Source organism: Aquarana catesbeiana, linkage group LG10, assembly GCF_042186555.1.
Source record: "Aquarana catesbeiana isolate 2022-GZ linkage group LG10, ASM4218655v1, whole genome shotgun sequence".
Lineage (NCBI taxonomy): Eukaryota > Metazoa > Chordata > Amphibia > Anura > Ranidae > Aquarana > Aquarana catesbeiana.
In genome coordinates, this window is record NC_133333.1 from 156,970,961 (window position 1) to 156,987,703 (window position 16,743).

Consider the following 16,743-nt stretch of genomic DNA (forward strand, 5'->3'; position numbering starts at 1 on the left):
GAAAGCAAAAGGTCAAAAAGAATTTTTTTTTTTTTTTTTTAAGCAAAAAAATGATCAAAAATTTTCACCCTAGGCCAGAAATGATGTCACAACAATCCTTCGGTCCAAAAAGATCATAGAGGTGTACAGAGACGATATGATCTCTGCTCACCTCCTATGGCTAGCTGTGTGGCGATCCAGTAGCTAATTAGTTGCTTTCAGCCATAATCCCAGTAGACCACTTGCAAGATGCAATGTTGGTATGTATTTATTATATGTATTGCGGGCAGCAAATGGTTGGCACACTTCCACTTGCCACAATGCAGTGAAAACAACAAGCATTCTGTTTGCACCAAGGAATGCATTAAAGGCACTCCGTAATTCTGTATGGTCTGAATTTGGGCAGCTCACCCCAGAGCATTGTATAGTGCAACACATTGCAGCGCACCAAAACACAACACATACAGAGCGTTGCCTTGCTAAAAAAAAAAAAAAAAAAAAAAAAAAAAAAAAAAAACCTATTCTGCTTACTGTTACAGCTCTAAAGTTTTGGTTGTTCTGTTCGACTAAACAACTCCGCCATAGCATATAATCTCTATTAGCAAATATGGTGCAGTGCATTGTTGGCTGATGCAATACTTTTCACCATAAATCCACACAGTAAGGATATGTGAGCACAGACATTAACACGCCTTCCCCTTGTGTCTCTCCCCTGAGCTACTAGCAGAAGAGAGAGGAAGGAAGGCAGAACATGTAAAACGATTGCTTTATTTCAGAAATAAGTTGATAGCATTTTTTTTTTTTTTTTCTTTTTAAGCCTGGTGTCAGATTTCCCACTCGGTATAGCTGAATGTCGAGCACCTGAACTAGGTTTTGAAGAGCTGCTCAAAGAGCGATGTCAGTTAATACAGAAGCAGGAGGAGTTTCAGGTAAAAAGATTCTATTTTCTCTCTGTTGAAATAGTTTGATCACCATGTCTGTGAACCAGAAGGTTACCATTTTTAAATAAAGTACTCTAAAGCTACAATTAAATACATCTCTAGTCAAATAGCATGGGCAAATAAATAGATGTGTCCAGTCATTGTGCAAGTCGTCTCAGCACCAGAACCCACTATGAATGTTGCTCTGCGGTAACAGCTATTCACACTTAGTTCTTCGCTGCACTCTCTTAGACCTGGTTCACACATATGTGAATTGGAGGCGGATTTCCCCGCCTCCAATTCACATGACAGGCTAGTGTGACTGGCTTTCAATGAAACCACTTCACACATGTCCGGGGCGGCTGCGATCCGGATTGAAAAAGGGTCCAGTGCTACTTTGAGTCCAGTTCATGTGCGAATTCAGGCTAAAATTCAGACCTAAATTACACCTGAACCAGTGTACAGGAATGCACCGGACCCCAGGCACGAACCTGCGGCCGCACATATGTGAACCCAGCCTTAGTCCTCATACACATGAGGGCATTTGCCAATACAGCATACAAACAAGCAAATTTTGGCACCCAGGAGGTGCATACAGCCCACTACCAGCAGCTTGTCAAATTCAATGACCGACTGAAATACACTGCAACTGTATGCACATCAGGGACCTGTGATGAGGTCAGTGGCTGTTGAGGAACTGGCTAGTATCACAGCCAGGTACACACAGGTTACATATTCACAAGTCACGTATTCTCATTATGTAGGCGATTGCAGTTCTACTCATTTAACAAAAATATTTACAAACGCTGTCCCTTTTAAGATGTGATGCTTGGGGGTTCTGAGTAATTTTTTTTAGCCAAAAGAATGATGGTTTTTACATGTGAGAAGTGTCAGACTTGGCCTGGGTGGTAAGTGGTTAAAGCGGAGTTCCGCCTAATTTTTTTATTTTTATTTTTTTAAAGTCAGCAGCTACAAATACTGCAGCTGCTAACTTTTAAAAAAAAGGACACTTACTTGTCCAGGGCGCCCTCAATTTCGGCACACTAAGCCGACCCGTCCCTCAGCTCTTGGGTGGAGGTGCCGCCATCTTCGGTAAGGGAATCAGGAAGTGAAGCCTTCTGGCTTCACTTCCTGGTTCCCTACTGTGCATGCGTGACTTGCGCTGCGCGATCCCACTGGTCCATCCTGTCTTCTGGGACCTGTGTGTCTCCCAGAAGACAGCGGGGGGGACAGAGAAGGCGCCGGAAGTGGCGTAGAGTGCCCACGAGTGGCTCGGCTCTCTATGCCTGGAACTGGGAGCAAAATACCTGTATTAAACAGGTATTTGCTCCCCCCTCCCCCCCTGAAAGGTGCCAAATGTGACACCGGGGGGGGGGGGAGATTTCGGAAAGCGGAAATTCCATTTTTTTGGGGGGAAACTTCGCTTTAATTACCATAAGGAAGTAATATACAAATAATTATTATATATTGTTTTTAAGGTAATTTACTATATTTTCAAAAACTGTACTTAAGCAGGTGGCCTAACGGACAAATTACTTAAAGCAGGATTCTGGCCGTCAAAAAAAAAAAAAAAAATTAAGTCAGCAGCTACAAACACTGGAGCTGCTGAGTTTAAATAAATACCTGTCCTGGGTGCCCGCGATGACCCGTCCCTCAGCTCTCGGGTCCTGACACTGCCATCCTAACTAAGGGAAACAGGCAGTGGAGCCATACGGCTTCACTGCCCGTTTCCTACTGCGCGTGCGCGCAGCACTTTGTGAATGGGACGCGATGTGTTGTGGGACACATTCCCCAGAAGACAACACGGGGAGGAGAAGAGACAACATCACTGCGGCGTAGGAAGAGGTAGATTAGGAAGACTGCCTAGCAACAGCCATTTCACGTAAGTTGCTTTTTTTTTAGTATTTTTTCAGGGTGGACCTCCACTTTAAGTTTGAAGTTATAACTTCAAACCAGTGATTTCACAGTAAACAGATGAATAATACATTATTATGTTATAACCTATAGCATGATATTATTATATTTAACTTGATTAAAAAAGTACCTTTTCAGCAGCAACAGATTCTCCCTCTTAACTGTGTGAGAAAAACATGGGATTATGGGTAAACCTTATACCCATAAACCCATGTTTTTTCCTTGTACTTAAGAGGGCTGGGCTGGAAGGGAGCATGTGTCTTTTAGACACATGCCCCCTTCTGAGACACTGCAGTGAGAGGAGAGCCTCCACTACAGCATTTTTAATGGACAGCTTGGACCAATGGTGCTTTACCATTAAACCAAGGCTCTAAGCTGTCCATTGAGCTCAGTGCCTCTGACAAGAAAACAGAGGCACTGTGAGCTCATCCTCGTCTGCTGCAAACAGCGTGTGCCAGCTTGAATTTAAACTGGCTGTGCTGTATATAGCTTCTAACAGGCTGTGCAAGAAGCCCCGTATCTCCGAAACCATAGGAGCCCCAAATTTTGACCAGTGGTGGTGTAGGACTTCGGCTACCTACCCCCCAAATTTGGGGTCTCTGTGATCCCAGGTCGCCGAGCTACGACCCTCGAAGCTCGATCCTTCTTATGTTCACGGCAGGTGATGCTCTGCCTCCGCTGCCTCCCCTGATGCACATCTGAGTGGTACTCTCATATAGAGACGTAGAGTATCTCACAAAAGTGAGTACACCCCTCAAATTTTTGTAAATATTTTATTATATCTTTTCATGTAACAACACTGAAGAAATTGCACTTTGTACAGTGTACAGCTTGTATAACAGTGTAAATTTGCTGTCCCTTCAAAATAACTCAACACACAGCCATTAATGACTAAACTGCTGGCAACAAAAGTGCGTACACCCCCTAAGTGGAAATGTCCAAATTGGGCCTAATTAGCCATTTTCCCTGCCCAGTATCATGTGACTCGTTAGTGTTACAAGGTCTCAGGTGTGATTGGGGAGCAGGTGTGTTAAATTCGGTGTGACCATACAGTGGTTTAACCGGACATGTTCCACTCAGAACAGGCCTCGTCATGGTCGACCAAAGAAGTCATATCCAGAGGTTGTCATTGGGAAATAGACGTATAAGTGCTGCCAGCATTGCTGCAGAGGTTGCAGGGGTGGGGGATCAGCATGTCAATGCTCAGACCATATGCCGCACACTGCATCAAATTGGTCTGCATGGCTGTCGTCCCAGAAGGAAGCCTCTTCTAAAGTTGATGCACAAGAGAGCCCGCAAACCGTTTGCTGAAGACAAGCAGACTAAGAACATGGATTACTGGACCATGTCCTGTGATCCGATGAGGCCAAGATAAACTTATTTGGTTCAGATGGTGTCAAGCGTGTGTGGCGGCAACCAAGTGAGGAGTACAAAGACAAGTGTGTCTTGCCTACAGTCAAGCATGGTGGTGGGAGGGTCATAGTCTGGGGCTGCATGAATGCTGCCGACACTGGGGAGCTACAGTTCATTGAGAGAACATGAATACCAACATGCACTGTGACATACTGAAGCTGAGCAAGATCCACTCCCTTTGGAGACTGGGCCGCATGGCAGTATTCCAACATAACAACCCAAAACACACCTCCAAGACGACCACTGCCTTGCTAAAGAAGCTGAGGGTAAAGGTGATGGACAAGCTAAGCATGTCTCCAGACCTAAACCCTATTGAGCATCTGTGGGGCATCCTCAAACGGAAGGTGGAGGAGCGCAAGATCTCTAACATCAGCCAGCAACGTGATGTCGTGTACATGAAGCCTTAGAAATGGTCGGATTTATTGGAGGGAATGACTGAAAATGTTAACATTGCTGACCTTGTCTAGGCCATTTATGGCCAAAAGTATTTTTTTTTCCCCGCACCGTATTTGTATAGATGGCTGTCTATGAAACAGGTCTTTTTGAATTACATTTAAGATCATTTGCTTGGTTACTTTTCAGATTGAACTGAAGATATGCATAATTTGGAGGAATTAAAGATGTCTGAGTTCCAGGCAGCTTTAAATTGCATATAGTGAGCCATTTTGCCTCGCTGCCATATATGAAAGGTTTGGACAGGCAAAATCCAACCGAGTTCTTAGATTGTGACTGAGTTTCATTAAATGTTTAGATGAGGCTGAAACGGCGTGATAGTTACGATAATTAGCATCTTTAGTAAAAAGTTATTTGGAGGTTTTTGTCCTCCTCATATCTTGAATTAGGCCTTCTAGAGATGTTCAGTGTGACAACATCCTTATTGTATGGGTAATTTAAAACTGGGAAATTATATCCTTTCTTGGTATGGTTTTAGCAACTGCTCATTTACTTGTTACATTTTGATTTGTTTTTTTTCTTAAGGTTGGTTATTTGCATAAACCTAGATAATTTTTTTTCTCATGCACTATGCAATTAAATCCAGACGGTTAATTAGCAGCCTTACTAATGTGAAAACGAGTAGTTTCTTTCTCTTGCCTATTTCAATTGTCTGTTCATGGCATGTTAATGCAACTATCATGTTGTACCTAGGAACTTTTTTATATTTAAAAATTATAAACTCCATCTACAACCCATACTTTGTGGTGGACTGAAGGATGTTTGAGAGGTAGCTGTATATATTACATGGAGCAAAGAGTACAGGCAGTTTATTGCTGGGTGAGCTTTGTTACACATGTATAAAAATATGGTACTCTGCACACTAAGCAAACACCACTGGCTCTAGCCTCATCCCAGGGAACAGCAGTAGTCTACTGAGCAAATACAGGCTGACTTATTAGAGAATTTTATGTTTAGAGACAAAAGGACTTTTTGATTGTACAGTATACGACTCGGGCATCTTTAGTGTGCTGAGACTCCTAGGCCATGTGTTTTTATGGAGCTTGAGCCTAGTCTCAGCACTTGTGTAAATAAGGCCTAAATCCTTATGATGGGTTCAATGCAGATCCCTTCAGGTGATTGGACATTGATATAAAAAGGCTGCAGGGACATCCCCTTATATAACTCCTCCCATTCCCAGATAGAATCTGTTTTTTGCTAGGGTCTTTAGGTGATGGACCCCTTCTGTCTACATACAGAAGCTTAGCTTCTTACATTGAATTCTTTTATGTAGCTTCCAGCTTGGTGGTCTCCAAAACAGAGCCTTAAGAGGCTGTACCCAGACCCAGCATGGTGGAAGATGCGGGGCTGGCCTGTAATGTTGCTATGCCCTGGATCCTGCTAAGGATGCTTCCCTTTGGCATACAGTGCAGTATATGGATTTAGGGTGCTTTTCCAGGTCTAGAGCCTTGGTCTGCCTGGTGCAGAGCCCAATCTCTGAGCATCCCTATGGGGTTAGGCCCACCGTACAGGGAGAAACCAGGATGGGGTTAAATCCCTCTTATACCTGCTACTGAATTTGGTGAGTACAGGGCTGAAGCCCTTTAAAAGTTTACCCAGGGTGTTCATTTTATTCCTCCTTTGGGTTGTGGAAAGACTTGGAGACTTCTGCCCACAATTATGGTGGCTTTTTTTTTTGTGTTTGTTTACAAACTTTTACTAAAAATAAGCAGTATACAAAAAAGTGGCGTCTAAGACACCCAAAGTGCAATATTACATAAAACAATTATTCTATAACAAAGAAGCCATTGGTAGAATGTTTACATCTTCTATTAAAAAAAAAGATTGGTTTATAAGTTGGTTCTGGACATACATTGAGTGATTTACTAAAATTGGTGAGTGCAAAATCAGGTGCAGCTCTGCATAGTAACCAATCGGCTTCTAGGTTTTTTTTGGTCAAAGCTTAATTGAACAAGCTGAAGTTAGAAGCACTCTCTAGTTTTAGTAAATCAACCCCAAAGGGTGAAAGTAATCTGGTGCCAAATCCTTTGTCACAAAGGCAAAAAATGGAGGAATAAAAAAACATCAAATACGAGATTAAATTATGAAAATAACTGTCTACATTCATAGCAAGTATCTCACTGTTTGGCACCTGTTTTAAAATGTCATATTGAAGAGTGCATAATGCTGCCACTGTTGTACCATTCACTTTCTCCTTTTGTGGTGCTGTGCTTACAGGGCCTTAAAGAGGAAGTAAACCCCGATGGCCTGCAAATTAAAAGCATAATGGGCTAGTATGCCTTACTTGCCTTCAAACGAAGCCTGCGCTGTCCCCTGTGCAGGCCGCGTCCATCTTTGCCCTTCTTCCTTCTGGGGCTGCAGACTCTGGCTCTGTGACTGGCCGGAGCCGCGTGATGTCACTCCTGCACGGGAGACGGCAGTCATGGCACACGCTGGGGGAAGAAACGGCAAGGTGGTCCGTTTCTTCACGATTCATGCGCCGATGACGACATCAGCACACTACAAGGGAAATATCTCCTAAACGTTGCACGTTTAGGAGATATTTCTACTACCTACAGTGGGGCAAAAAAGTATTTAGTCAGCCACCAATTGTGCAAGTTCTCCCACTTAAAAAGATGAGAGGCCTGTAATTGTCATCATAGGTATACCTCAACTATGAGAGACAAAATGTGGAAACAAATCCAGACAATCACATTGTCTGATTTTTTTTTGAAAGAATTTATTTGCAAATTATGGTGGAAAATAAGTATTTGGTCACCTACAAACAAGCAAGATTTCTGGCTCACAGACCTGTATCTTCTTCTTTAAGAGGCTCATCTGTCCTCCACTAATTACCTGTATTAATGGTACCTGTTTGAACTTGTTATCAGTATAAAAGACACCTGTCCACAACCTCAAACAGTCACACTCAAAACTCCACTATGGTGAAGACCAAAGACCTGTTGAAGGACACCAGAAACAAATTGTAGACCTGCACGAGGCTGGGAAGACTGAATCTGCAATAGGCAAGCAGCTTGGTGTGATGAAATCAACTGTGGGAGCATTAATTAGAAAATGGAAGACATACAAGGCCACTGATAATCTCCCTCGATCTGGGGCTCCACGCAAGATCTCACCCCGTGGGGTCAAAATGATCACAAGAACGGTGAGCAAAAATCCCAGAACCACACAGGGGACCTAGTGAATGACTTGCAGAGAGCTGGGACCAATGTAACAAAGGTTACCATCAGTAACAGACTACGCTGCCAGGGACTCAGATCCTGCAGTGACAGACGTGTCCCCCTGCTTAAGCCAGTACATGTCCAGGCCCGTCTGAGATTTGCTAGAGAGCATTTGGATGATCCAGAAGAGGACTGGGAGAATGTCATATGGTCAGATGAAACCAAAATATAACTGTTTGGTAGAAACACAACTTGTCGTGTTTGGAGAAGAAAGAATGCTGAGCTGCAACCAAAGAACACCATAACTACTGTGAAGCATGGGGGTGGCAACATCATGCTTTGGGGCTGTTTCTCTGCAAAGGGAACAGGACGACTAATCCGTGTACATGAAAGAATGAATGGGGCCATGTATCATGAGATTTTGAGTGCAAACCTCCTCCCATCAGCAAGGACATTGAAGATGAAACATGGCTGGGTCTTTCAGCATGACAATGATCCCAAACACGCTGCCAGGGCAACTAAGTAGTGGCTTCGTAAGAAGCATTTTTAAGGTCCTGGAGTGGCCTAGCCAGTCTCCAGATCTCAACCCCATAGAAAACCTTTTTGGAGGGAGTTGAAAGTCCGTGTTGCCCAGCGACAGCCCCAAAACATCACTGCTCTAGAGGAGATCTGCATGGAGGAATGGGCCAACATACCAGCAAATGTGTGTGACAACCTTGTGAAGACTTACAGAAAATGTTTGACCTCTGTCATTTCCAACAAAGGATATATAACAAAGTATTGAGATAAACTTTTGATATTGACCAAATACTTATTTTCCACCATAATTTGCAAATAAATGCTTTCAAAAATCAGACAATGTGATTGTCTGGATTTGTTTCCACATTTTGTCTCTCATAGTTGAGGTATACCTATGATGACAATTACAGACCTCTCATCTTTTTAAGTGGGAGAACTTGCACAATTGGTGGCTGACTAAATACTTTTTTGCCCCACTGTATAGGTAAGCCTTATTGTAGGCTTACCTATAGATAAAAGTAAGACAAAAGGGTTTACAACCACTTTAAGTGCATTGTGTGCATGTACCACTTTGTTTTGAGGGAGGTTACTGTGCACATGCCCCCCTGCCTTTTCCTCTTCAGATTCAGGATGCCAGCTGAGCAACATCTCCTCCTAGTACTTGATCCTGATAGTGCATCTGTAATATTTTATGATCCTAGGTTACAGTGGCATCCTTCCCCTTACACCACTGCTGCAGAGATTATGAGTACCCCATTAGGAACATTTTATTCAAACATGCGGTGGACCATAAGTGAAAGATAAGGGATTCCAGCTCAGTCTTTAGCACTACTTGTTTCCTATTAAGGAAAGAGTGGCTTTTTTTTTTTTTTTTTTTTTCCTTATGCGTTTGAAGTGACCAATTCCTGTGGTAGACCCAGCAATATTCGACCCTTAAAGAAGACCCTCATAGAGGATAATTCCATGTTCAAAGATCTGGTAGATAAAAGGTTAGTGGCCTTCTTTTAGCCTAGGTTCACACTGATGCGATGTGGGAAACGTAGTGACTCCTGTGCATTCCCCACACTGCATTGCAGTGGCACGGCATCCATGCGATCTGCTGTGGGTTTCAATGTTAGATAAAAGACACCCTGAAGCAAAATGCAAAATACAGTGCAGGCCCTGCCATATACCCAGCAGTTGTCTGAAGCAGTATGCCAGGCCATTGCTGTCTGGACTAAGTTTGGCTTGAAATCCCAGGTCCATCCTTACAGATCTCCTTTCATATTCAACTGAAACTTTTACCTTCAGCCTTGGGCAACTGTGTGAATGGCTTTTATATTTGCCAAATTTCTAGGATGAGCCTTCTTTCTTCACAGCATGTGCAGGATCCTCTGGCTTAAATGTTCCTCAGCTGAGCTACCCTGTGAGAAACGCCTAGAGTGGTTACACTTCAGCGGTAAATGCCTGCTTTGGTCTCTTGGATAAGAATATCCCCTCCCCCAGAAGAAAAAGGCTTGTGCCTCCACCAGTAGGTGTACTACTTTTGAGGTTAGAAAAGATTCCTTATTTTTTATCTCAAATTTCCAATATTAAGTCTAAGACATAAATCAACTTTTGCAAGAAGACCTAGCCATCCAATCGAGCTAAGCATGGAACCAATGCCTTATTATGTCTGTTGGTCGCCTCAGCCTTTTGGTTTCAGAATAGTCGAAACATTGAAAAGTGATAGCAGAAAAGTGAGTTGTTCATGGAGTCTGCCCATCAGATGCCTGGGTTCAGACTGTGTTTTTTCCAGAGGACTACAAACTAGATTTTCACACTCTACCTCCTCCCTGCTTCAATTTCTCCATCTTAATCTCCTTCCTGCCATAGGAGAATGCTTTCTAGGTTTAAAAGATTAAAAACTGGGATCAGGGAAAATATTCCTGCAATCTTACCTCCTCCCATTTGCCCCATCAGGAATTCTGGATACCCCTTTGTTTCTTCCCACCTATGAAAAACCCATAGCTTTCTGGTTGTGGTGGGGTCAGGTAGGTTTATGGACTGCTAATATTTGCAAGAGCACTAGAACTTGCCTGCTGAGGAAGCCATCCATTATGCTCCAAGTAAAGAATTACATTTCCAGTTTAGTTCTGCACCGTACTGAATGCCCCACATACACCATTAGAAAACTGCTGCCAGAAGGACCCTGACTCCGTGGGTTTGGTTTCTACTCTATATGCTTCACACACTCTATGGGTCCCAGGAATCTTTCCTACATAGAAAAGTGCAAACCACTTGACCAAGCGAACAGGAATAACATTTGGTTGGCCACCTCTAAATGTTCCCAAAACATCTTTGCCCAAGAAAATGCTTACTGTATAGTTTCACGACAGTAAAGGACTCCTGACCACAGATATTAATTTGTTCCCAATGCGCCCTCAACTGGCTTTGAGGGCTGTAGTGTAGTGCAGCACTCTTTTGCAGATTTAGTGGTCCTTCATCAAGGCCTTCTGCTTCTGGATACACGTGTGTAACATGATTAGATTAGTCCTAGATGGCAATCTCACTCATAAACCGTGAAAAGCCCTATTACATAGGCCTATCCCAGTCTGTAATAGAAACAAGAGTAAGCTGGTGGGGTTTGTGTTCTTGCTAGCCCGGCAGATGTTAGCCAAAGCTTGGAGACAATCCGTTAACTTTGCTGTCCTTTACCCTTCTTCCTTTCCATTTCTCTGTCACTGTCTATTCTTTCCCCCTTTTGTAATCTTTACTGTCTTTAGTCAAATTCATTCACCCATTCCCTTTCTTACAGGCATTGTATTACCTTTTTCATTGAGGAATCCCCATAGGATTTGTACTTTCAAGCATAGTTGCATATGCTTTGCAGATGTGTTTCTAAATTGCCTCCATTTGTATCCTGGTACTGATGTCTGGTAATTTTTTACACCAGCCATTGTTTGGTTTACTTGTATACCCATGTCTTGTGGTACTGTACATTGTTTATTTTAAAAAAAATATTGGTAAAATTAAAAGGTTAAAAACTGGTGCAGTTCTGCCCATTCTGGATCTGAAAACTTTAAACATATTCCTATGGGTTCAGCAGTTTTACAAGGAAATTGCAAAGTTGCCATTTCCTCCCTCCTTTTAGCTTTCTTCTTTTTCTCAATAGACATCCGGGATACTTATCTGCACATTTCTGCCTCATTGATGCAGTTTTCATTTTGTGATGGGCAATCCGTATTACCGTTTTTTCACCCTTCCCTTGGGCCTGTCACGTCCCTCCCTGTTTTAACAAAGGTGCTTGCCCCAGTTTTGGCTCTGCTTTTGTCTCCGGGGATCAACATTGTGGGGTACCTGGACATTTTCCTGTTAAAGGATCAGTCCTCCCTGTCATCCAACATTCAACATGTGGTACAGGTTCACCAGAGCTTCAGTTAGACCCTCAACCTACAGAGGTCATCGCTGGATCCATTTCACAGATTGGAGTACCTGTGTCTTGCATTGGACACATTTGTCCGGAATGTTTCTGCCTTGGTACAAACTTCTGTCCCATTGTTCTCAGAAGTAGCCCTCAATTCGTATATGCGTGAGTGTCTTGGGTCACATGGTTGCTTTTTTTTTTTTTTTTGGGGTGGTGTCACAAACCTGGTTTCACTCCACACCATTAAACCTCAAAACTCTGGCCATGTAGTATAAACAGACTTAGTCCTATGACCACCTGATATGTCTGATCCCCAAGACCAGACTATCCTTGACAGGGTGGCTTTCCAGTCCGGCACTGGAAATAGGGAAACCATATCTTCTATAATCGTGGAGAGTTCTCATAATGGATGCTAGCCTGTCAGGCTAAAGAGCAGTCCTGAACATCTTAGTACAGGGGACTTGGTTGTCAGTTCGATCAACATTCTGGGATGGCTTGGTCGTGCCTTCAATGATGGAATCCTCTATTGTGAGGATTCTTGACAAGAACACATTTGGAAATGCTATGGCCTTCATCTGTCATCAAGGAGGCACCAGAATGAATGCTGCTCTAAGGGAAACCAACGTAATCCTTATTTGGGCAGAACGTCTCGTTATGGCGTTCCAGACTGGCAAACTTTGTCATCGGCGTCTGGATCTAGGTGACTGGACTTTTTATCTGGAGATCTTTAAAAGCATTTGCCACTGGTATGGAATACCTGATGTGGACCTTCTTGGTGTCCAGATTCAACAGCAACTGGATAAGTTTGTCACCAAATCTGGGTATCCTCAGGCCTTCGCAGTGGACACTGGTGAAACTGTTGGATGAGTTCAGTCTGATTTATGCATTTCCGTCCCTCCAGTTTCTTCCTCACATACTTCATAGGATTGAGAAGGGGGACATCCTGGTGATCCTCATTGCATTAAATTGGCCCAGGAATAAATGGAATTTCCATGTACTCAAGCTCCTGGCAGTCCGCCTGTCTGCTCTTCTGGATTGTCCAGTGTTCATCCTGCTTCTCGGTCACTGGCTTTTATTGGAGAGGCTGTTGAAGCCATGGTCCTAAATAGTCTGGGGGGCCTTGTGATCCCTGCCCTCTCGAAGGCTAGTAAATCACTTTCTTGTAAGTCTGCCATTGCACCTGGAGGGTCTACTTTGCTTGGTGCAAATAAGGGAACTTTTATCTATGTGGCATCTTCTGTGCTTCCTCCAGTTTGGTCTGGACCGAAAATTTACCTTAAGCACTACTAATTACAAAAAGAGGGGAGTTTGGACTTTAAATGAGAAACCTGCCTAAAATGAGGCTAGGAGTAGGACACCTCCTACATCGGGGATAGGAATCTCCATCCCTATTCATAATACAAGAGAAAGTGGGTGAGACTTTAAATGAGAGGCGTAGCTCACATTGGGTGGATCAAAATTGATAGTATATACTCCACGAAGGAAAAAAATAAGAGTATTGAAGTTACACTCCAAGTTATAATGATGTACAACAGATATGGCTAGATTGTGACATTCTGCATCAACCGTGTATACATAATAAACAAATGACACAAAATAATATATAGAAACGCATACTGGTGTAATAGGATTGCATCAACAGGCTCGACGCGTTTCGTGGTCTGAAATACACTTCCTGAGGAGCAGATGCATGTGTCTCTACAAAAAATATGCAACAACAATAAAATCTGGTATGTAAATTGAACAATGCAATATGTGTAAAAAACATAAGGGGGAAAATGGAGGCAAACACCAAGCAGGTGGAAAACCTACCCTAATATTTCTCATATTCAGTGCATCGGTCAGCATGTGGTCCTGTCGAATGAGGACAGCTGGAGATCGTCTAAAATGGGAGCTGAAGGAGTACTGTCCCTGGGCATAGATAAGTAGATTTGGAAAGGTATTGGGACTTTTCATATTGGGGGGTATGTGCGGATATGTATAGTGATCCAATTTGGAATCATGTTATTATTATTGTTGGATATTTTTTGTAGAGACGCATGCATCTACACCTGAGGAAGGGGGATTTCAGACCACAAAACGCATCGAGCCTGTTGATGCAATCCTATTACACCACTATGTGTTTATATTTTATAATTTTGTGTCCTTTGTTTTTTATGTATACAATGTTGATGCAGCAGGTCACAATCTAGCCATATCTGTTGTACATCATTTTAGCTTGGACTTTAACTCCAACCACTCATTTGGTCTACATATTGATGGGGGTTTTTTTTTTTGTTTTTTTTTATAAAATCCGCTCTCAACAATACTGTTACCTTTTGAGTATATACTGTAGATAGATTTTGGTTTAACCAATGTGAGCTCCGCCTCTCATTTACAGTACCACCCCCCCACCCCCGTCTCTTGTATTTAGCACTACTAAGGGATATGTCTCATCCTTGGCCGTTCTTTCAGAGACCTTCCCACTCTCATCGCCTTTTTTCAGGGAATTGCACAAAGCTCTCCCCCTATTCGCCCCCTCTATCCCCGTGGGATCTCAATCTCAGACTCTTAGCTTTTCAGAAGCTGCTCCTTAAACCTATCAGAGATATTCTTTTGTATGACCTTACCCGTAAGGTGGCCTTTCTTGTGACTATCACCTCTGCAAGGAGAATTAATGGCCTTATGCTGTAAGAAGCCTTTCTTAGTGTTGCAGAAAGACAGTGTGGTGCCTAAGGCCTCCTTTTTTTCCCAAAGGTGGTCTCTGCCTTCTGCCTTATTCTGGATCCTGTCCGTATTTCCTTCCTTATGTCTTGCTCTAAGGCATCCTTGGGAACACTTGTCTTCTTCTTCTCTGTTTAGAAATGGTGAACGTGGTGAGAGATCCTATGAGTCACAGGAGTGCACTTAGTTCTATACTCCTGTGACCCACATTCAGCGGGCTAAGGTTCACTGTCTGCTGACGCCACCATGTCATTCTAGCTTCTGAAGGGATCCCGACCGTTGGGTAGGGATGCACCCAGATGCCTGACCGACAGCTGGGTCAGCCTCTCAGCATGCTGCTGAGAGCCTGAGGTAGCTTATTCCACCCTCTCCACAGTGTAGTGCTCCAGTGAGCACTGGAGGGACAGAGCAGTCTTTGATCTTTCAGTTCTCGGCGTGGAGCTGGCGGGGGACAGCTGCGGCTGTGACATCCATCTCAGTGAGTATAAATTTTTTTTTTTTTTTTTTTTTTTATCATACATCACGGGACACAGTTGGGCTAATATTCATTAGCTACTGGGTTATATGCCATCTCTAGATGAATGGACACTGGTAGACAAAGTCTTAGACAGAAAGTGATCCCCTATATAACCCCTCCCATACAGGAAGTACTTCAGTTTACCAGTGTCTGCAAAGTGGATGGGCACGTTTGTTGAGCTCGCTGAGCTCCAGGTCCTTAGTCCCAAAAACGGCTTCTGGAATGAATCAAGGGATTGACTGGATCCATTTGACACAGGCTTATATGCTTAAATAAATGGTACCGGAGCCTCACAAAGATGCAAGGATCCTGAGAGGTTTTGCCTGTACTGCAACCTCTGGGTGCTGGACCCTGGGTAGTGGAATCCTGGACACCACAGAGCTAAGGCGTTCCTGCAGGGTGCTGGACAGATGGAAGGGAGTGAACCCTAAAACATGAAAAGGGTACCCAGTCCTTGAAGGTCCTCAAGTGACAGGAACCTGCCATGATGGGTGAAGATTGGGCACTTGGTTTCTAAGGCTGCCCTGCGCTTGGATGGGTAAGTTAAACTCCCCTATTTATTTTGGGGTGCCCCAGTGATTGTAACAATCAGTCAAGCTAGCTAGAGGCCGGACACCTATGTGCGGTGACCACAGGGGAGAGTTTTGGGCTAGCTCTGGGTGTTTGCAAAGGGTACCCCTTTTTTTTTTTTTTTTTTTCCCCCCTTGTCTGGCTGTTTTTTTACCTTTTTAAATGGATGGTCCACGCATGAGGTGCGCCATTGCGCATCTTGACTTGCATGGTGCATGTGCATTCGCCAAGGTGCTCAGGAGTTCGTTGTTGGCAGCCATAGCGCACATGGCTTCGCCACAGGCATTGTGTGCACACGGAGCTGCGCATGCACCATATCCTAATCTGGGTGCACGAAGATTTGCGTGATATGCGCCTACAGCCGCACCCATTGGCCGGGAGCGCGCACGTGGGTGCGCGGAACGTCCCAGCGCACAGCCAGCTTATTTTAAGCTGTGTATGCCAAACGTGGTGCTTCCAGAGGGCAGCTGTGAGACACAGAGCAGGCTCTGAACCAGGCATTTTCAGCGGGTTCATTTTTCCTTACCCGGGTCACGTGAGTCACCAGGTGTTGCTTGACAGGCTAAGCTGCTTAGCAGGACTGTTGCATAGGGGCTTGGTGAGCCCTATTTAGGGGTCTCCCTTCTGGGGTATGTAAATACTAAACCCAGATACTCCCTTTTTCTGGCTTGCAATGTCTTTAAAAAAAAGAGGAGCGGGGTTAACACTACAGGGAAAGGCGCGCCTATGTTGTCAATAGCGCCTGAAGAGCCTTGTCATCCCCTGAGAGTGTTGTATCCCCTGAGAGAATAGAGGCTTCCGGGCAATCTGTGCCACTGCGCCTGTCTGGTATTGTGCCTACGGTTAACACTGCTGCGTCACCCTTTATCACCAGTGATGAACTGTCCTCATCCCTAGCTGGGTAAGAGCACAGGATTGCTGGCATTATTCCCGCAGGATGGCAAGAAGCGTGACTGAGCCCCCTAGTTTGGAGCAGGAATAGGTTGAGGATGGGGAAGAGCTAAATGCCAAGGATTCTGTGGAGGGCCTGGCTGATGAGTCTGCTTCTGAGCAGAGCAATCTGGACCATAAGATGTCCAGTTGATGTCTACCTCTCAGTCACAGAGGCTTTTGATCCAGACTCTTACCGAGATGGTTCGTTTTGCCTTTAACTGCTTGCCGACCAGCTGCCGTCATTATATTGTGGCAGGTCGGCACGTTCCCACGAGC

The 16,743-nt window shown here is 44.0% G+C and overlaps 1 protein-coding gene across 3 annotated transcripts in view; it reads left to right on the forward strand.

Annotated features, from left to right (window-relative positions):
- Positions 1 to 16,743, forward strand: part of HSPBP1 (HSPA (Hsp70) binding protein 1) — a 123,993-nt gene that overhangs the window by 99,714 nt on the left and 7,536 nt on the right. For 2 of the 3 annotated variants that reach the window (XM_073602812.1, XM_073602811.1), the window contains one exon: positions 797 to 908. In XM_073602812.1, coding sequence (XP_073458913.1) covers positions 797 to 908 — 112 coding nt within the window. Of the gene's footprint in view, positions 1 to 796; positions 909 to 9,717; positions 9,885 to 16,743 lie in introns of those variants that run through there. The other variant, XM_073602813.1, reaches the window with a different exon arrangement.